Source organism: Hevea brasiliensis, chromosome 13, assembly GCF_030052815.1.
Source record: "Hevea brasiliensis isolate MT/VB/25A 57/8 chromosome 13, ASM3005281v1, whole genome shotgun sequence".
Lineage (NCBI taxonomy): Eukaryota > Viridiplantae > Streptophyta > Magnoliopsida > Malpighiales > Euphorbiaceae > Hevea > Hevea brasiliensis.
The window spans coordinates 67,365,932-67,388,983 of record NC_079505.1 but is presented as its reverse complement, the minus strand read 5'-3'; the positions used below and the strand labels follow the sequence as shown (position 1 = coordinate 67,388,983).

The 23,052-nt window shown below is 24.1% G+C and overlaps 1 protein-coding gene across 5 annotated transcripts in view; it reads left to right on the top strand.

Moving 5' to 3' along the window:
- The first annotated feature begins 9,239 nt into the window (after positions 1-9,239).
- Positions 9,240-23,052, top strand: part of LOC110653050 (cuscuta receptor 1) — an 82,143-nt gene continuing 68,330 nt past the window's right edge. Inside the window, exons 1-9 of one of the 5 annotated variants that reach the window (XM_058132093.1) lie at positions 9,241-10,145; positions 10,274-10,429; positions 10,695-10,850; positions 10,953-11,024; positions 11,645-11,794; positions 12,696-12,845; positions 15,989-16,138; positions 18,506-18,655; positions 18,737-20,596. In XM_058132093.1, coding sequence (XP_057988076.1) covers positions 9,752-10,145; positions 10,274-10,429; positions 10,695-10,850; positions 10,953-11,024; positions 11,645-11,794; positions 12,696-12,845; positions 15,989-16,138; positions 18,506-18,655; positions 18,737-20,499 — 3,141 coding nt within the window. In that variant the 5' untranslated portion in view covers positions 9,241-9,751 and the 3' untranslated portion in view covers positions 20,500-20,596. Of the gene's footprint in view, positions 10,146-10,273; positions 10,430-10,694; positions 10,851-10,952; positions 11,025-11,644; positions 11,795-12,695; positions 12,846-15,988; positions 16,139-18,505; positions 18,656-18,736; positions 20,597-23,052 lie in introns of those variants that run through there. The other 4 variants (XM_058132092.1, XM_058132095.1, XM_058132094.1 and 1 more) reach the window with 4 other exon arrangements.

Here is a 23,052-nt window from a genome sequence, read left to right as displayed (position 1 = left end):
TATTTTTGTTAAGGCTTGAAATTATCTACACTCTTTGCTATGGCATTTGATATCTTCTGGAGAGCACAATATTGAAAAATAACGTTGATATAATAATGGTAACATGTATATTTCTTACTAGCAGAACAGAGAGGACGAAAAGGATTTGCGATATTTGAGTTTTTGGAATAGGATATAAATGATTTTTTGAGGGGATAGCTGATTTCTAGCTTTAAGGATAGCTTCTGCCTATTCTTTCTATTCTTATCACTTGATTGATTGCTGCAACAGTGGACATAATACCTGTTATTGCTAGAGAAAGTGAATACCTCTGCTCAACTGTCTACGACGTTTCCTTGAAGGTTAACTGGTTAATGGGAGTCATCAATTTCTTAACCAGAAAGATGAAGTGATACTCCTTTTATATCTGTGCAAGTAGTGTCGTTTCATAATTGGATGTGGTCTGTTTGCTTACAACTCCATGGGTTATAATATGATGTTCTAGATGCATTTGATATATTATATGTGCGTTCCATTGGTTATTGACATTTTATAGATGTACCCGAACCTGAAAATATATCCATTTCTTGCAGTTAACAAGGAATTATGGAGCTTTAAGGAGGCAAGGATAAATGAGGATCAACCCTAATGCAAATCTTTGTCAAGCGCATGATTTGTTATGGTGGTACATTATGGAGAACCATTTTGGTGCATAACTTCATGTAAAGAGTGTTCTAGGGAAGTTTTGGAAATGAGGGAACTAAACAGAGCATTTTTCTTCAACGTAAGTGAAATTTTGCTGGAAATGTGTACATTAAATGCTCCTTGCTTTATGTTTACTTTTGAGGGAGTGGATACCATTTAATGATTTTGTCACCTTGTGCAGATTTGAGTTTGTATAGCACCGACACATGAGAGATCAATCATGTATTTAATGTATATGTTCACCATAATACATTTATTTATTTATTTATTTATTTTTAACTTTTTTTTTTATCAAAGATAATAGAGAAATAACATTCAAGAAGAGGAAAATCCTCAGATAACAGAACATCCAAATCACGAGGGGAATTAGAACACCACCTACAATAACATTACTAGAGCAAGCCTGATTTGCCACCCAATTTGCACTTCTATTAGCAAGCCTATTAATATAGGCTACTTTTGCTAGAGGACACTGAGCCAAAAACATTCTAACATTCATAATATAAGATTCAATCTCCCAAGGAAGGATAGTCTGCTATGAAGAAACCAAATTCGCAAGCTGCATCAGTCTATTTCAATAAGGCAAGGGAAGTAGTTTCTACCCTGAATCAATCTGCAGGCCATACTAAGAGCATGCCCCTCTACTGCCAAAGGAGAAAGACTGGAAAAAGTATCCATAAATCCATCCACAAGAACACCCTCCGAATTTCTACATAAGATTCCCAAACCAGCTGTGCCAGACCAATAATCAAAAGAAGCATCACTACTGATTTTAAAACAACCCACGTTAGGAGGAGACTAAGACAAATGCCTAATTGTGGAAGGGCCCGGAGGAATTGGCAAAGAATAATGTTGCAGAAGTGCTGTCAAATGTAGTTTCTCAAAAGTATTCGTAGCCTTTGAAATGGTAAGGATAGGATTAGGCAATTCAGCTTGGAAAACCATCGCATTTCTTGCTTTCCATATATACCAGCATAGCAAGCTGGATATTCAGAGTTCCCAGTAATCTGATTTAGCAACATATATTTGCAGAGCAAACCACCAATTACGAAAGGATGAAAACCCTATATCACTAAGACAATATCCCAACGGGGAACCAAACCAAGTAGCCCTGGAGTGTTCACAGAAAAAGAAAATATATTCTACAGTTTCCTCAGTCTTATTGCATATCGGACAAGAAGTGGAGGTAGAACATTTCCTCTTGAAAAGATTGACCCTCGTAGCCAAGCATCATTACATACTCGTCAGATAAAATTACAAATTTTCGGCGCGACTGGAATATTCCAAATCTTAATCCATTGATTACAGCTTGCAGCACGATTTTTTTTTTCTTTTTTTTTTTTCGCTTAATCCACATGCTAATATGTGTTATAGGGTTGCCATACCAACTAGATTCCTAGTTGGCATCACGGAGTCCCTGTATAATTTCTCATAATATACTAAGAGAATCAGAGCCATGGGCCATTTGTGTTGGGCTACCTCTACAAATGTCCAAGGACTAAAGTAGGCTGAAACGATACATATTCAACAGATCATATTGATCTAGGTAGCTAATGGATGATACTATTTATTTTAATATTTTTTATCAACGAATTTTTCCATCTGATGTGCGTATTATTTTAGTAGCCAAAATTTATTTACAAAAGCATATTATTTCTTTAAAAATTTTAACATATACCAACATAATATATCATATTTAAAGGGCAGGTAAACGAACACTGAAAAGTTAAAAATATATATATATAAAAAAAGGATATATAACGGATAGATGATCAAGTTTTAGAATATTACAAAAATGAATTCGATGTAATTGAAAATTGGCCAATGAAGAATAACTCATTTAACATCAATAAATTAATGGACATATGATGATATATATATATATATATATATATATATATATATATATATATATATATATTGCCTAATTAGAAACTTGAACAATTAAAAGATCTCCCATTAATAATTCTTCTTCTCTTACGTTCCTCTCTATTTCTTTTTTTTATACCTCGATGATAAATGCATGCAATATTGTTATGTATCTGATCTCAATTTAAGTACTCATCTGTAATTTTTTATTTCAAAAAACTCTTATGAAGAGACATTTAGTGAAAAATTATATATTACTTTATATTTAAGAAATAATCTATATGAAATTATTTTATTTACATACAAAAGTTATTATGTATAGAAAAATAAAATAAGAGTGATTCTAAAATTGATTGGTTTCTGCAAAAGAATAAGATAAATTAGGCACGTTTTCAAGGAAAATAAGATAATTAGGTAAAAATTAAGGTGAAAAATAGGTTGGATTGAATAAATTCAAATTTCAATTATTTTTTATTGTATGTTAATCTAAGTTTCACTTTATTAAGTAGAGTCTTGGAAGTCGGTTGTCTTTTGTTTTTCCAGGTTGCAGTACCCACCCTGTGTTTGTTGCATTGCTCAATTGAGGCCATGGTTGGATGTGGTGGCTCTTTTGCGGATAGGGTCAACAACTCTTCATTTAGTTGCAGAGGAATTATTCAGCTTGGCATATTGAAGCATTCAGTAAAATGAAGGATCAAAATCATTTCCTGATCCAAATTGCAAAGTTAAATTTCAACATGGTTCAATCTCTGGGTGCAATCTTCATTAGGATATTCATGGATTTATTGTGTTATGTTTTGTCCCAATGTTTGTTTTGAAGCTTTCTTCTGAGGAGCTCTTTATTTCATGCTGCTTTTAGCGTTGTATGGGTTGGGGTTTGATGATCTTGAGTCTTTTCTCTGCCTTGTTTTACTTATCTTCAACAAAATTGTTTTTGCCTATAAAAATAATGTCAAGGAATAATTCAATTTATCCATCAAATTACTATATAAAATAAATTTTGAGTCAAATTTAAATCAATTTGTAAGTTGAGGTTATTTGTAAATAATTTTATTTTTTGCTTAATTTTTTTTACCTAATTTTTAGGTTATAATTCAAATTGATTGGATCGAATTCTATGAGCCATTGGGTTAATACTTGATTAAATCTTCAATTTTATGAATTATTGAAATTTAAATATTTTCAGATTTTATATAGGTTGAGATAATTACAAATCACTAAATTTTAATTGAGTTGAAGAATCATGCCCAAAATTATCACCTTTATCTAAAAGAGATTTCTAACTAAAATTTTATATTTTTTACTTAATTTTTAATTATCTAACTTTTTAAGTTGTAATTCAAGTCAATCATATTGAGGTTTATGAATCATTGAGTTAATACTTAATTAAATCTTCAATTTTATGAATTATTGAAATTTAAATATTTTTAATTAAATCTTCAATTTTATTAATTATTGAAATTTAAATATTTTCATATTTATATAAGTTGAGATAATTACAAATCACTGAATTTTAATGGAGTTGAAGAATCATGCCCAAAATTATCACCTTTATCTAAAAGAGATTTCTAACTAAAATTTTATATTTTTTTACTTAATTTTTAGTTATGTAATTTTTTAAGTCATAATTCAAGTCGATCAAATTGAGCTTTTATGAATCATTGAGTTAATACTTAATTAAATCTTTAATTTTTTAATTAAATCTTCAATTTCATGAATTATTCAAATTTAAATATTTTCAGATTTTATATAGATTAAAATAATTACAAATCACTTTAAGATGCATGTCCAAATTTATCACCTTTATCTAAAAGAGAAGTCTTGCAACTTGTGAAAAATAATGTCATTTGCTTATGAATATGGATGGGAGAAGCAATAGACTTGTGGTAGAAAATAATAACATTAATTGATTATGAATTAAGTTATGACTTAAGAGTTAGAACCAAACAACACGGTTCATAATTCACAATTATTTCATGTATTTTCTTTTAAAAAATATTTTTTTACAAAAATAGCAACCATAAACTATAAATTTTATTAAAAAATGATAATATCTGAAAATTATTATGTAGGATGGAATTTAATTGAGTTGCAAAATGAGGTCCAAATCTATAACCTTATCTAAAAGAGAAGTCTTGCAACTTGTAGAAAATAATATCATTTGCTTATGAATATAAGGATTTTTCTTATCTAAATCTGGTTTATTTTGAATCCAAAACACAAGATATATGATGAAACTCACATATTAAATACATGTTAAGAATTTTTTTTAAATATAAAAAAGAGAAGCAGTAGATTTATAGTAGAAAATGATAGCATTGATTGATTACGAATTGACTTTTGACTTAGAGCTAGAACCAAACAACACGGTTGATAATTCATAATTATTTTATGTACAATTTTTTTCTTTAAAATATTTTTTACAAAAATAGCAACCATAGACTATAAATTTCATTAAAAAAATGATAATATCTGAAAATTATTAAGTCTGGTGAAATCTAATCAAGTTGGAAAATCTAAAAGAGAAGACTTGCAACTTGTAGAAAATAATGTCATTTGCTTATGAATATAAATGAGAGACTTGTAGAAAATGATAGCATTAATTAATTAATTAATTTCAAATTGAGTTATGACTTAAAAGTTAAAACCAAACAACACGGTTCCTATATAATTTACAATTATTTCATATACATTTTTTTAAAAATATAATTTTTACAAAAATAGCTACCATTGATAAGGATTATCTATCCTTCATATATATCAACTCATGTATATCCTCTCCTTGTAGTGTATATCTACTGGTTGTAATCCTAATTGAACTCTATCTGTACACTGCTATATATATATATATATTCTCATAATGATAATCACTCGATACTTTACCCCGTTCAACCACAACCATAAACTATAAATTTTATTAAAAAGGTGATTATATATGAAAATTATTAAGTAGGATGAAATTTAATCAAGTTGGAAAATGAGGTCCATATTTATCACCTTTATCTAAAAGAGAAGACTTGCAACTTGTGGAAAATAATATTATTTATTTATGAAATATAGATGAAAGAAGCATTAGACTTGTTGAAAATGATATCATTAATTGATTATGAATTGAGTTATGATTCAAGAGTTAGAACCACACAACACGTTCATAATTCATAATTATTTTATGCACATTTTTTTGGAAAAATATTTTTTACTAAAATAGCGATCATAAACTATAAATTTTATTAAAAAATATTATATATGAAAATTGTTAAGTAAGATGGAATTTAGTCGAGCTAGAAAATAAGGCCCAAATTTATCACCTTTATCTAAAAGAGACATCTTGCAACTTATGGAAAATAATATCATTTGCTTATGAATATTAGGATTTTTCTTGTCTAGACCCGATTCACTGTAGACCCAAAATACAAGATATATGATGAAATTCACTTATTAAATACATAGATCCCACATGATTGTGTCTTAGATCCATGATGGATAGAGTCTAGGTAAGAATTTCTCTGAATATGGATGAGAGAAGCAATAGATTTGTAGTAGAAATTAATAGCATTAATTGATTATTAATTGACTTATGACTTAGAGTTAGAACCAAATAAGACGGTTGATAATTCACAATTATTTTATGTATAATTTTTTTAAAAAATAATTTTTATGAAAATAGTAATCACAAACTTTAAATTTCATTAAAAAAATGATAATATCTGAAAATCATTAAGTAGGATGGAATCTAATTGAATTGGAAAATCTAAAAGAGAAGTCTTGCAACTTGTGGAAAATAATGTCATTTGCTTATGAATATAGATGGGAGACTTTGTGATAGAAAGTGATAGCATTGATTAATTAATTAATTTCAAATTGACTTATGACTTGAGAGTTAAAACCAAATAACACGGTTCATATATAATTCACAATTATTTCATATACATTTTTTTAAAAATATAATTTTTACAAAAATAGCTACCATTGATGAGGATTATCTATCCTTTGTATATATCAACTCAAGTATATCCTCTCCTTGTAGTGTATATCTACCGGTTGTAATCCTAACTGAACTCTATCTGTACACTGCTATATATATATATATATATATTCTCATAATGATAATCACTCGATACTTTATCATGTTCAACCACAACCATAAACTATAAATTTTATTAAAAAGGTGATTATATATGAAAATTATTAAGTAGGATGAAATTTAATGAAGTTAGAAAATGAGGTCCATATTTATCACCTTTATCTCAAAGAGAAGACTTGCAACTTGTGAAAAATAATATCATTTACTTATGAAATATAGATGAAAGAAGCATTAGACTTGTTGAAAATGATATCATTAATTGATTATGAATTGAGTTATGATTCAAGAGTTAGAACCACACAACACGTTCATAATTCATAATTATTTTATATACATTTTTTTGGAAAAATATTTTTTACTAAAATAGCGACCATAAACTATAAATTTTATTAAAAAATATTATATATGAAAATTGTTAAGTAAGATGGAATTTAGTTGAGTTAGAAAATAAGTCCCAAATTTATCACCTTTTAGAAGTCTTGCAACTTATGGAAAATAATATCATTTGCTTATAAATATTGGGATTTTTCTTGTCTAGACTCGATTTACTGTAGACCTAAAATACAAGATATATGATGGAACTCACTTATTAAATACATGGGTCCCACATGATTGTGTCTTAGATCCATGATGGATAGAGTCTAGGTAAGAATTTCTCTGAATATAGATGAGAGAAGCAATAGATTTATAGTAGAAATTGATAGCATTAATTGATTATGAATTGACTTATGACTTATTAGAGTTAGAACCAAACAACACGGTTGATAATTCACAATTATTTTATGTACAATTTTTTTAAAAAATAATTTTTACGAAAATAGCAATCATAAACTTTAAATTTCATTAAAAAAATGATAATATCTGAAAATCATTAAGTAGGATGGAATCTAATTGAATTGGAAAATCTAAAAGAGAAGTCTTGCAACTTGTGGAAAATAATGTCATTTGCTTATGAATATAGATGGGAGACTTTGTGATAGAAAGTGATAGCATTGATTAATTAATTAATTTCAAATTGACTTATGACTTGAGAGTTAAAACCAAATAACACGGTTCATATATAATTCACAATTATTTCATGTACATTTTTTTAAAAATATATTTTTTTACAAAAATAGCTACCATAAATTATAAATTTTATTAAAAAAGTGATTGTATCTGAAAATTATTAAGTAGGATGGAATTTAATCAAGTTGGAAAATGAGGTCCATATTTATCACCTTTATCTAAAAGAGAAGACTTGCAACTTTTGGAAAATAATATCCTTGCTTATGAAATATAGATGAGAGAAGCATTAGACTTGTTGAAAATGATATCATTAATTGATTATGAATTGAGTTATGATTCAAGAGTTAGAACCAAATAACACGGTTCATAATTCACAATTATTTTATGTGAATTTTTTTGAAAAAATATTTTTTTACAAAAATAGCAACCATAAACTATAAAATTTATTTAAAAATATTATATATGAAAATTGTTAAGTAAGATGGAATTTAGTTGAGTTGGAAAATGAGGTCCAAATTTATCACCTTTATTAAAAGAAAATGCAACTTGTGGAAAATAATATCATTTGCTTATGAAATATAGATGGGAGAAGCATTAGGCTTTTAGTAGAAAATGATAGCATTAATTCATTAGTAATTGAGTTATGACTTAAGTTAAAACCAAAAACCACGGTACATACAAAAATAGCTGCCACAAACTATAAATTTTATTAAACAAATACTTTATTATTTATTATAGAAAATGGTTTTTTGGTTTTAAAAAACTTTAATTTTTATTTTCTGTAGAAAATGAGAAAAAATATGAAAAATGTTGTCAATAATAGAAAAAAATTTTAATTCAAAAAATAAAAAAAAATCGTATTTTTATAATTATTTACATTAAACATAAATAAATAATTACAAAATATATTTAAAAACTTATTTTACTTTTAAGTTTTTTTTCTATGTGCTATTTTTTTAATAACATGATTAGTTTTATTATTATAAATATATATTTTTTAAATAATTATTTAATTTTTTTATAAAATAAGTTATAGTATAATTTTAGTTATAAAAAAATTATTATTTTTCATGTGAAAAATAGTTAGAAAATAGAACTATTGTTGTAAAAGAAAATAATGCAAAACAACTTAAAATTGTTTCCCAAATTTTAGTTAAATTGTGAAAAACTAAGAGACTAATTTTCTATTTCTTCGTTAGAAAACTGACATAAATGAATATGAAATTTTATTTTTTAATTTACATAAAATTTTTTTCTGAAAAATTACTCCAATTTTTCACAAGTAGACATACCTCAAACATTTAAAAGATCTCACACAAAAGATATTATTTATAGAAAAATAAAGTAAGAATAATTCCAGAATTGATTAGGTTGACTTACCATCAAGGGTTCTGATAAAAGAACAAAATAAACAATGTGAATTAGTCTAACCCAACAACACGTTTTCTTAGAAAATAATACAATAAGCTCAAAATAGAGTTGAAAAATAGGTTGAATTGGATATATTCAAATTCAAGTTATTTTGGATTGTATATTAGCTTAAGTTTTGTTTCATTTAGTAGCGTCGAGTTCCTAAATAAAATGAATTTTAAGTTAAATTTAGATCAGTTTGTAAATTAAGATTATTTCTGCTTAATATTTTGTTTTTTAAATTAATTTTTACTCATTTAATTTTTAGTTCATAATTTAGATTGATTAGATCAATTTCAAATCGAATTGTATAAATAATTGAGTTGACCCTTAATTAAATTCTTATTTTTTAAATTATTTGAGTTTGAATATTTTTATATTTTATAAATTGTTATCAAATAGACGAATGAGGTCCAAATTTATCAGAAAGAGAAGCGTTGCAACTTGTAGAAAATAATATATTTTCTAAAAATATAGATGAGGGAACCTGTAGACTTGTAGTAGAAAATAATAGCATTAATTGATTAATGACTTTTGAGTTAAAACCAAACCACATGGTGTTGATTTTTTTTTCTTTTTTTTTTTTTGGCTTGGGTCCCACTGGACTCTTCCCTGCCTATAAAAGGCTAAAGCCTTCTGCATTAGGATGCAAGAGAGAAATTAGCAATAGACGATTCCACATATAAATTATTAGAAATGGAGATAATGAAAGAGTGTTGGATATTGGTGATGATTTTACTATTGCGAGGGAGTTGGTGCTCTGATGGTTGTTTGGAGCATGAGAGAATTGCTCTTTTGCAACTCAAGTTTGAGTTCATTTCTTCTTCTTATGAGATGCCTTCCAGGGATATATTTTTTAGTTCTCATGATTATGATTATGATATGCCTCTTTGGGGTGTAAATACTGACTGCTGTAATTGGGGAGGGGTAAAGTGCAACACCACCACAGGGCATGTTGTGGAACTCTCTCTTGACGGTATAAGAAGAGGAGGAGATTGGTATCTAAATGCTTCTTTGTTTCTACCCTTTCAACAACTGAAGAATCTTTCCTTATACGGAAATAATATAGCTGGTTGCATTAAGAATGAAGGTCCATCAATTTCATTATTATAGCATTTGCAAATTGTTTGAAATGCACTTAATGAGCTTTTTCCCTTCCCTTATTTATTTATTTCTTTATTAAATTTATTTAATGTTTAACTACAACTGTTTGTGTAGGTTTTGAAAGGTTATCGGTACTTGACAATTTGGAGCTTCTTGATTTAAGTGTCAACCATTTCAATAACAACATCTTATCATCTCTGAGTGGTCTTTCATTTTTAAAATTTTTATATCTATATGAAAATAGATTGAAAGGAATAATTAATATTGAAGGTACGTGAGATTGATTTTCTACCCTCCTTATTGCCATCATCATCATTATCTCAAACAAAATTAATTCATTGTAAACGCCTTTTCTTCATCTTAATGACTATTGTATTATTGAATAGAATTAGATTATCTAACAAGTTTGAAGGAGTTGGATTTATCATATAATGCAATGAAAGACTTTAAATCTTCACATCGTAAAAATTAATTTTTTATTTCTTTCATATTTTTTTTCGTTAAATTAGTTACAATTAAATAATAACTTTTACAGGTGGTGAAGAATTACTAAAGCTGAGTAATTTGCAGATTCTTGATTTGAGTTATAATAATTTTAGTATCAACAATTTATCATTTTTCAATGGGCTGTCATCTCTCAAAAGTTTATCCATAGCAAACATTCAATTGAAAGGACCATTCGATTTGAAAGGTTAGATATAATTTTTCATTCTTTTTTTTCCTTTTTATTTCTCACAATTTGATCATAAAATTTTACAGTTATCTAATTATATGTGCTTTCTTACTTAATTAGAATTGGGTTTAAGCCAATTGGAGGAATTGGACTTGGGCGAAAACAACATTACAAAATTTGTGGACTCAAGAGGTACGGATCGTACATATATATATATATATATTTTTTTATTTTTTTTCACTGTGTACTATTTTTAATATATAATTTTTTTAACAAAAATATTACTTAGGAAAATAAAATTTAAAAGCAAAAAATCAGAAAAATAAAACAAAATTTTCTTTTTCTTTTCATGTGAATATCTTTATAAAGTATATACGCTTTACTATGTTTTTCATTTCTAACTAGTTACAAAAAAATTAAAGAAATTATTTTCTAAATGCTTGTCAGATATATAGGCCAAGCAAATGATAACGTGACTTATATGTCAATTTATTTTCAATTTATTTGATTCAAAATAATTAATAATTTATTTTGATTTATATAAAATTTAAAATATTTAAAAATTAAAAATTAAGTCGATAATTTTCAAAATCCAATGTAAAATTTATCCGTTTGACTTAACAAATCAACTTAATTTTTTATCTCCAAATTAAATAAATAAAAATATTTTTTACAATTTGCTTTTATTGTTGGCCCGTAAATGCATCAATTGATTAAGATAAAATTTTCATAAGGATGATTTTTTTTTTCACAAAATAAATACTGAATATGCTATGAAAATTATTTAATTTATATTATATTCTTATTTGCAGAAACAAGGAGTTCAAACAATATAAGAGTGCTCTATCTATATGGTATCACCATAAAAGGAAGCATATTATTAGAATCACTGAGAGTATTGACTCACCTTAAAAGCCTCTACTTACGGGGAAGTAATTTCGAAGGGACAATACCAGGTCAAGGTAATTTGTAATTCTTAATTGTTTATTTTTAAAATGCATTTCCCTAATTATATTTTTGTGCTGAATTTTATCAAGTAATTGATTTTGCTCTCTTTTATTTGTTTTGCAAATATCTCCCTTTTATAGAAAGATAATATTTCATATTAAGTGTTAAACTTCACATTTAACCAAATCAATACTAACGTTCTCTTATATTTTTCACCATTTCATTTACATTATACTATTAAAAATTATAATATTAAAATAAAAATAATTAATAATTATTGATAAAAGTTTTTTATTATAATTTTATAAGTAATCCTAAACTAAATGAAAAATTTTTTTATATATAAATTTTATCGATTTAATTTATTTTTATATTTAAATTAGTAAATTTTATTTTATAATTATTTAAATTTATATTTAAATTTTACTTTAAATTGTTGATTATACGGAAGAATATAACAACGAATAAAGCTAAATCCTACTAATTAATTAATGAAAATAATTTATTAATAATTTTTTTTACTATAGTATTCTTATTTGATAAGTAAATTTAAACTAAATTAAATATATGGAAAGGAATTTTATCAATTAATTTATTTTATATTTAAATTAGTGTATTATATTTTATAATTATTTTAATTTATATCTTTTATTTTAATTTTGAATTTTATTTTAAATTGTTGAATATAACAACAGACAAACCCTTTTTCTTTTTTTAGAATAAACAATGGACAAAGTTGAAGGCCATTTTTTTTAGTTAGCGAAAATTTAATTTTCTTGAGAAATTGATTTTGCTCCTCTTTTATTTATTTTGCTAATATCTCCCTTTTATAGAAAATAATATTTGATATTAGCCAAATCAAACACTAAATATATTTTTCCCTATTTCATATCCTTATGTGTGTGTGTGTGATAGGCTTGCCTCATCTAAAGGATTTGGAATATCTAGCATTGGACGGGTCTATCATCAACAACAACATTCTACAATCAATTGGAGTAATGTCTTCTCTTAAGGAATTATCATTGCGTGGTTGTGAACTTAACGACACGAATTTTTTAAACCAAGGTAAACTTGATAATCCCTCTACATTTGAGATTTCTTTTGTCTTGAAGATTCTTACTAAAACTTAGTATTTACAACATTTAAAATTAGTATTTACAATTCCCTAAAAAAGTTATCTATAATTGCATCATCAATTTATAAACTTCTAAAATAAAAAATAATATTTTTAATTTACAAAAATCCTTATAAACTCCAGCTAATAAGTATATTCTTAAACATACATATAAATATTATTATAATTATTATGATCACATAAATAACTTTCATATTTCAAGTTTCCATAATTTCTACAGTTTTCTTTTTTAATAAATTATCAATCTTAGTAGATTAAATATAATCAATATTGAAAAAAAAAAGAACTATTAATCATTTAACATTAATATATTTATTAATATGCGCACAAACTTAAATTAATTCACAATATATAATTGTGAAAGAAAAATAAAATTATCATATTTCATAAAATTTTATTTTATAATTGTCTTGTAGATATGGAAAAATTTTCTAACAATAAAAGAATGACATGAAAATATTTCAAATATACTAATTAAATTATAATATTAATTACTGCAAAAATTTTAATATTTTAATTAAGTAATTAAATTAATATTTTAATTATTATATATATAAATAAAATAATTACATGTTATGAATTATTTGACGTAGAGACAAACTTGTAAACTAATTAAAATGAACATAATTTTAATATTATTTACAATTTCAAATTATAAAATAATTAATAAATAATCTTACAAACTAATTAAAGATTTTTATATTTCAAACATGATTTTGCTCTCATTTATTTGTTTTGGAAATATCTCCCTTTTATAGAAAGATAATATTTCATATTAAGTGTTAAACTTCACATTTAACCAAATCAATACTAACGTTCTCTTATATTTTTCCCCATTTCATTTACATTATACTATTAAAAATTATATTATTAAAATAAAAATAATTATTAATTATTAATAAAAGTTTTTTATTATAATTTTATAAGTAATCCTAAACTAAATGAAAAATTTTTTTATATATAAATTTTATCGATTTAATTTATTTTTATATTTAAATTAGTAAATTTTATTTTATAATTATTTAAATTTATATTTTAAATTTTACTTTAAATTGTTGATTCTACGGAGAATATAACAACGAATAAAGCTAAATCCTACTAATTAATTAATGAAAATAATTTATTAATAATTTTTTTTACTATAGTATTCTTATTTGATAAGTAAATTTAAACTAAATTAAATATATGGAAAGGAATTTTAAAAATTAATTTATTTTATATTAAAATTAGTTTATTATTTTTATAATTATTTTAATTTATATCTTTTATTTTAATTTTGAATTTTATTTTAAATTGTTGAATATAACAACAGACAAACCCTTTTTCTTTTTTTAGAATAAACAATGGACAAAGTTGAAGGCCATTTTTTTTAGTCAGCAAAAATTTAATACTTAAAATCTTCCAAATAAAAAAGAAATTAAATTTTCACCGCTTTATAATAATTTTAAATTAAAATTAAATTTTTATTTGATTCAAATTTCTTTATTTAAATTTTTTATACAAGCTTTTTAGTTCCTTCTATAAAAATACAAATGAGGGTGAATTTATGAACAGATAAAAATATTTTTAATTTTGAAAAATATTTGTGATATTAAAAATAATTATAATATTAATATCGTATTACAAATTTAACTATTCCTCTTAAAATTTATGAAATTCCTTAATTTCCCGATTTGAAGATTCTTAAATATATAATTTTCTAAAAAACATAAGCTTCAATTTATATACTAATTAATAATATAATATCCTATATAATCTTAAATTTAATAAATTACTACTTCCTTATATAAATTACTTTTTATTAAATATTTATATTGAAAAGATTAATTAAAATAATATTAACATTATAATTTATAATTCTCTAAAGAATTATCTATAATTACAATATCAATTTATAAACTTCTAAAAGAAAAAAAAAATAACATTTTTAATTTACAGAAATCCTTATAAATTTCCATATTCACAGAAATAAAAATAAGAGTTGTTATAAAAATTCTAATGTGCTCTGTCCTTTTATGTTATAAAAACTGAATATTTTTGTAACAATATTTCGGGTTAAAAGTTTAATAGTCACTTTATTCTATATCATTATATTTATTTTAATTTTTACTTAATAAAAATATTATATTTATCTATATATAATATACAAATTTTTTTAAAAAATATATAATTAAAAACCATATAAATCATGTCTAAAAAATTATATACAGCCATTAATTAACAACAAAAAAAATAATAATATATAAATTAACATTTGAATTATAATTTAAAATTAATATTCTCAAATCTAATCTTATTCAGACAAAAGCGTTATCTTCAGTTATATAATTATATATTCATCAAAACAAATGATAATATATACAAATAAATTACTATGATTATCATTTTATATTGATCTATGGATTCTTTGCTTTTATAGATTCATGTTTTATTAGTAAATTTTATTTTATATTTAAATTAGTAAATTTATTTTATCGATTTAATTTATAGATTCATGTTTTATTAGTAAATTTTATACAAATAAAAATTTTATCGATTTAATTTATTTTTATATTTAAATTAGTAAATTTTATTTTATAATTATTTAAATTTATATTTAATTTTAATTTTAAATTTTATTTTAAATTGTTGATTACACGGAAGAATATAATAACGAATAAAGCTAAATCCTACTAATTAATTAATGAAAATAATTTATTAATAATTTACTTAAACTAAATTAAATATATGGAAAGAAATTTTATCAATTAATTTATTTTATATTTAAATTAGTGTATTTTATTTTATAATTATTTTAATTTATATCTTTTATTTTAATTTTGAATTTTATTTTAAATTGTTGAATATAACAACAGACAAACCCTTTTTCTTTTTTTAGAATAAACAATGGACAAAGTTGAAGGCCATTTTTTTTAGTTAGCGAAAATTTAATTTTCTTGAGAAATTGATTTTGCTCCTCTTTTATTTATTTTGCTAATATCTCCCTTTTATAGAAAATAATATTTGATATTAGCCAAATCAAACACTAAATATATTTTTCCCTATTTCATATCCTTATGTGTGTGTGTGATAGGCTTGCCTCATCTAAAGGATTTGGAATATCTAGCATTGGACGGGTCTATCATCAACAACAACATTCTACAATCAATTGGAGTAATGTCTTCTCTTAAGAAATTATCATTGAGTGGTTGTGAACTTAATGACACGAAGTTTTTAAACCAAGGTAAACTTGATAATCCCTCTACATCTGAGATTCCTTTTGTCTTGAAGATTCTTAAACATATTCTTAAACATACATATAAATATTATTATAATTATTATGATCACATAAATAACTTTCATATTTCAAGTTTCCATAATTTCTTTTGATGGATAAATTTTCTAGTGAGTATGATGGGTTTTCTACAGTTTTCTTTTTTAATAAATTATCAATCTTAGTGGATTAAATATAATCAATATTGAAAAAAAAGCACTATTAATCATTTAACATTAATATATTTATTAATATGCGCACAAACTTAAATTAATTCACAATATATAATTGTGAAAGAAAAATAAAATTATTATATTTCATAAAATTTTATTTTATAATTGTCTTGTAGATATGGAAAAATTTTCTAACAATAAAAGAATGACATGAAAATAGTTCAAATATACTAATTAAATTATAATATTAATTACTGCAAAAATTTTAATATTTTAATTAAGTAATTAAATTAATATTTTAATTATTATATATATAAATAAAATAATTACATGTTATGAATTATTTGACGTAGAGACAAACTTGTAAACTAATTAAAATGAACATAATTTTAATATTATTTACAAAAAGATGCACAATTTCAAATTATAAAATAATTAATAAATAATGTTAGAAACTAATTAAAGATTTTTATATTTTAAACATGATTTCCGTTGCTTTTTAGTCCTATTCTTAGTTATTATGCAAGAATTATTTTATATATAATTCTATTAAAATCTAACTTGATAAAAAAATTATGTTTTGTAAAAATACTTAAATATGATTTAATAATTGATTTAAAAATATTATTTATTGATATTTAACATTTACATTAAAACGGAAATATTGCATTTTTATAATACAATGAGAAAGTTTAATAATTTTGATATTATAATCTAATAATATAATTAATATGAATTTTAATTTTAATCCTCTTATTGTTAAGTCAAAATACAAAACGAATTGAAATTAGATTGAAAAATTAAAGAAATAAAAATAAGAGTCGTTATAAAAGTTATACTGTGCTCTGTCCTTTCATGATATAAAAATTAATACACATTTAACGCACCACATACATATAAAAACTGAATATTTTTGTAACAATATTTCAGATTAAAAATTTAATAGTCACTTTATTCTATATCAGTATATTTATTTTAATTTTTATTTAATAAAAATATTATATTTGTCTATATATAATATACAAATTTTTTGAAAAAATATATAATTAAAAACCATATAAATCGTTTCTAAAAAATTATATACAACCATTAATTAACAACAAAAAAATAATAATATATAAATTAACATTTGAATTATAATTTAAAATAAATATTCTCAGATCTAATCTTATTCAGACAAAAGCCTTATCTTCAGTTATATAATTATATATTCATCAAAACAAACGATAATATATGCAAATAAATTACTATAATTATCATTTTATTTTGATCTACGGATTCTTTGCATTTATAGGTTCATGTTTTATTAATATAATTTATTCTAATTAATTCATTATTTTTTCAATGATCCTACTTCATTGTTTATATTAAAATATAATATATAATTATATATAAATATGTACCAGTGACATAAATTTTTTAAAAATTAATTTGATACCATTTGTAATATATTATAATGTAATATATTTTTGCTGCAAGAAATTTGACATTTGATGACGTAAGAATTATCGCCGAAATCATATATTTCGTCATAAAACGTCTTTAGTGACCAAAATATTTTATAAAAATGTTTTTTCAAAATTGTTAATATGATAATTATATTTTTATAGTTATGTATAAATTATTTATAAATTACATAGAATCAATTGTGTTGTATATGAAAAATAAATTATTTAAATTAAAAATAATTATTTTTAAAATTTAAATTATGATTTTTAAAAATTTTGATTAAAAATGATAAAAACACGTGTTAAAAATAAAAATTTCAAAGGGATGATTTTTTTTTTCACAAAATAAATACATAATATGTTAAGAAACTTATGTTATTTATATTATACTCTCACTTGCAAAAATAAGCATGCTTTATCTAAATGGTATTACCATAAATCCTATATCTAAGATGGAATAATTTAAAAAAGGACAACACTTGGTCAAGTAAGTTGTAGTTCACGCTAATTACATTTCTCTTACCCTTAACGTTTATTTTTCAGATACATTTCTCTAATTATATTTTTGTGTTAATTTTTATCAAGTAATTGATTTTGTCCTCTTTTATTTATTTTGCTAATATCTCCCTTTTATAGAAAATAATATTTGATATTAGCCAAATTAAATACTAAATATATTTTTCCCTATTTCATATCCTTATGTGTGTGTGTGATAGGCTTGCCTCATCTAAAGGATTTGGAATATCTAGAATTGGACGGGTCTATCATCAACAACAACATTCTACAATCAATTGGAGTAATGTCTTCTCTTAAGAAATTATCATTGCGTGGTTGTGAACTTAATGACACGAAGTTTTTAAACCAAGGTAAACTTGATAATCCCTATACATTTGAGATTTCTTTCGTCTTGAAGATTCTTACTAAAACTTTTACAAATGAATTTTCAGGTGTGTGTAAACTAAAACAACTCCAAGAGTTAGACATTTCCGATAATGAAATCAGTGGTAGCTTGCCTTCATGTCTTGCCAACTTGACATCTCTTCAATTTTTGTATCTCTCTTCCAATAATTTCATCGGAAACATCTCTTTATCTCCACTTAGAGATTTAACAAACCTCGAGGATCTAGAGCTCTCAGACAATCTTTTCCAAATCCCAATCTCATTGAGTCCATTTTTCAACCATTCAAAACTCAAATTCTTTGAAAATGTGGGTACAAATAAAATGTATGTAGAAACAAATGATCAAAATTTGACCCCAAAGTTTCAATTAGATCGGCTCTATCTCTCTGGTTATGCATGCGGTGGAGTATTCCCCAAATTCCTCTATCATCAACACAATCTACAATATGTTTTTCTCTCAAGCTTGAAAATGGGAGGAGGGTTTCCATATTGGTTGTTAGAAAACAACACAAAACTAGAAAGCCTTTTTTTAAAAAACACTTCCCTTTCAGGACTTCTTCAATTACCACATCATTCTCATATGAATTTGTCAGAGTTAGATATCTCAGATAATTTCTTCCATGGCAATATTCCACTGCAGATAGGAACATATTTACCGAGATTGAGACATATGGACTTGTCTTCAAATGGTTTCAATGGTAGCATTCCCTCTTCATTTGGAAATATGAGCTTATTGCGAAGCTTAGACTTATCCAATAATAGTTTGTCGGGTACTATACCTAAGCACTTAACCATGGATTGTGTCTCATTAAGAGAAGTTTATCTGTCTAAAAATCAGCTGCAAGGATCATTGAAACATGCATTTTGTGATTGCCCTGAATTGGTTGTGCTAGATCTTAGCCATAACAACATGACTGGAAGCATTCCATCCGGGATTGGAAGATTTTCTCAATTGAGCTATATGATCTTGGGTCATAATAACATTGAAGGGGAAATCCCAATTCAATTATGCAATTTGACTCAATTAAGTTTGATTGATCTTTCGCATAATAATCTCTCTGGTCATATTCTCCCTTGTCTAAGATCTACAAGTAATTCATATTTGCCGACAAAAGATATTTATGCTATGGATGAAGCTTTAGAGTTTACAACAAAGAGTAGAACCTATTCTTACAAAAGACGTAGGCTATCTGATATGTCTGGAATTGATCTCTCATGCAACAATTTGACAGGCCAAATTCCTATCCAAATTGGAAACCTCAATGAGATCCATGTACTAAATTTGTCCCATAACAATTTGATAGGAAAAATCCCAGCATCATTTTCCAACTTAAGCCAAGTTGAGAGCTTGGATCTTTCATACAACAACTTGCAAGGCCACATCCCTTCCCAGCTCACAGAGTTAAATTTTTTGGAAGTTTTCAATGTGTCATACAATAATTTATCTGGTAGAACACCTGAAAGGGTTGCACAATTTGCAACATTTGATGAAAGTAGCTATCGAGGTAACCCTCTTCTTTATGGATGGCCAATGCAAAAGAATTGGATTGTAATGGTATCTCCTCCATCAACTTCAAGAAGTTCAATTAACGATGAAGAAAGTAATTTTTTCATGGATATGGGTGTTTTCTATGTGAGTTTTGGGGTGGCTTACATTATGGTCTTATTGGCAATTGCCACAGTTCTATTCATAAATCCATATTGGCGACATGTTTGGTTTTACTTCATTCAGATTAGTATAGACAATTGCTATTATTTTATAGTAGACAATTTTGGTTTTTTATCCAAGCTTAAATTATTTTGTAGATAAATGTATTATGTATTTATGTATCTTTTTATTAACCTCGACTTTGAGATTGAAACTCAAACAGTCATATTAATCAATGGATATTTTATACGTTCATGTATTTGGATAATGTTGCATCTTTATAATGCCACTTTGAAGGACTGAATAATATTTTACAAGTTCTTTCTAAGTTTACTTGGTTTCAAAATCCATATTTATAAGAACTAAAATTGTTGGAGAATAATCTCAAAGAGAAAATAGGAATAACTTGAAATTTTTTTTCCCTTGGCCACATAAGGTAAGCACGAACAGATTTGCACAGTGTCCTTAATGACTAGTACCAGAGCTGTACAATGAAACCACTAAATTAAAAAACCCGATCAATCAGAAAGAATTCAAATTAAAATTAGCGATTTTATAAATTTAAATATTGTTTATAGTTTAAAAATAATAATAAACCGAATTTTCAGTTTTGGTTTTAGGTTAACATAGTAGGAATCTGACTTATAAATATTTGTTATACATATTAAAGATACACGTAAATAGCATTATTTCATTTTCTATTCTTATTTATTTTTTAATGAATTATACATTTTGAATTAATATTTGTTTTTTAATCAGTATATGATAACATGTATATGCAAAAGGTTCAATAAAAATTGAATTATAAAAGCTTAAAAAGTGTTAAAAGAAGTAAAAATTGTGAAAATCAAATCCAACCCACTTAATGTGAAAAATAAACATATGTGATTATGTAATTTAATTTGTTGACAGCACATGACAATTTGGAACTTCTTGATTTAAGTTGGAACCATTTCCACAGTAACATTTTATCATCTCTAATTGGTCTTTCATCTTTAAAATATTTATATCTAGGTGGAAATAGTTTGAAAGGAGTAATTAATATTCAAGGTACTTGAAATTGATTTTCTAAAACAAAATTAATGCATTTGTATTATTGAACAAAATTAAATTTTCTAACAAGTTTGAAGGAATTGGATTTATCATTTAATGCAATTGAAGGCTTTAAATTTTCATATGGTAGGAATTGATCTTTTATTTCATTCATCATTAGTTTTCTTAAATTAGCTACAAGCAAATAATAACTTCTACAGGCAGAGAAGAATTGTTGAAGCTAAGTAACTTAGAGCTCCTTGACTTGAGTTATAACAACTTTAGTATCAACATTTTATCATTTCTCAATGGGCTTTCCTCTCTCAAACTTTTATATATCAGAAACACTCAATTGAAAGGATCATTCAATTTAAAAGGTTAGATATAATTTTTTATTCTTTTCTTCCTTTTTATTTCTCACAATTTGATCATAAAATTTTATAGTTATCTAATTATATATGCTTTCTTACTTGATTAGAATTGAGTTTAAGCAAATTAGAGGAACTGGACTTGAGCGAAAATAATATTACAAAAATTTGTGGACTCAAGAGGAACGGATGTACATATTTATTGTATGTATATTACTTAATATTTTCTTCAATGTCTACTATTTTAATAATATAATTTTTTTAAAAAAATATTTACTTAGGAAAATAAAATTTAAAAGCAAAAATTAAGAAAAATAAAATAATTTTTTTATGTGAATATCTGTATAAAGTACATACTTTTTCATTTCTAAGAAGTAAAAAAAAAAATTAAAGAAATTACTTTCTAAATTGAAAAACAACCTAAACATGAACATAAAAAAAATGCTTATCAGATATATATGCCAAGCAAATGATAACGTGACTTATGTGTCAATTTATTTGATTCAAAATAATTGATAATTTATTTTGATTTATATAAAATTTAAAATAATTTAAAAAAATTAAAAATTAATTCGATGATTTCTAAAATCCGATCTAAAATTTTCCGTTTGACTTGAGAAATCAACTTAATTTTTTGATTTCAAAACTAAATAAATAAAATTATTTTTTAAAATTTAATTTTACTGTTGGCCCGTAACTCCATTAATAGATTAAGATAAAATTTTCAAAACGGATTATTTTTTTTACAAAATAAATACTGAATATGCCATGAAAATTATTTTATTTACATTATTTAAAAGGTATAACCATAAAAGGAAGCATATTATTAGAATCACTGGAAGTATTGACTCACCTTAAAATCCTACATTTAGAAAGGAGTAATTTCAAAGGAACAATACCTAGTCAAGGTAACTTGTAGTGGATGAATATGCCAATTGCATTTCTCTTGTTCTTAACTGTTTATGATAATCATATTTTATAATTATTTTAATTTAACTTTTATTTTTTTTTAAATTGTTGATTCTAACAATGTACAAACTTTTAGTTAGTTAGTGAAAATTATATTTTCTTGAGTTAAATAAAATTAATATTTAAAAATCATTCAAATAAGAAAGAAATTAATTTTTTTATCGCTGCATAATAATTTTAAATTAAAATTAAATTTTTATTTCTCTTAATTTTCTTTATTTAAATATTCAATATAAACTTTTTATTTTAATTTATAAAAATATAAAGAATAAAAATATTCTTAATTTTTGAAAAAATTTATGATATTAAAAAATTACAATATTATTATTATATTCTAAATTTATAT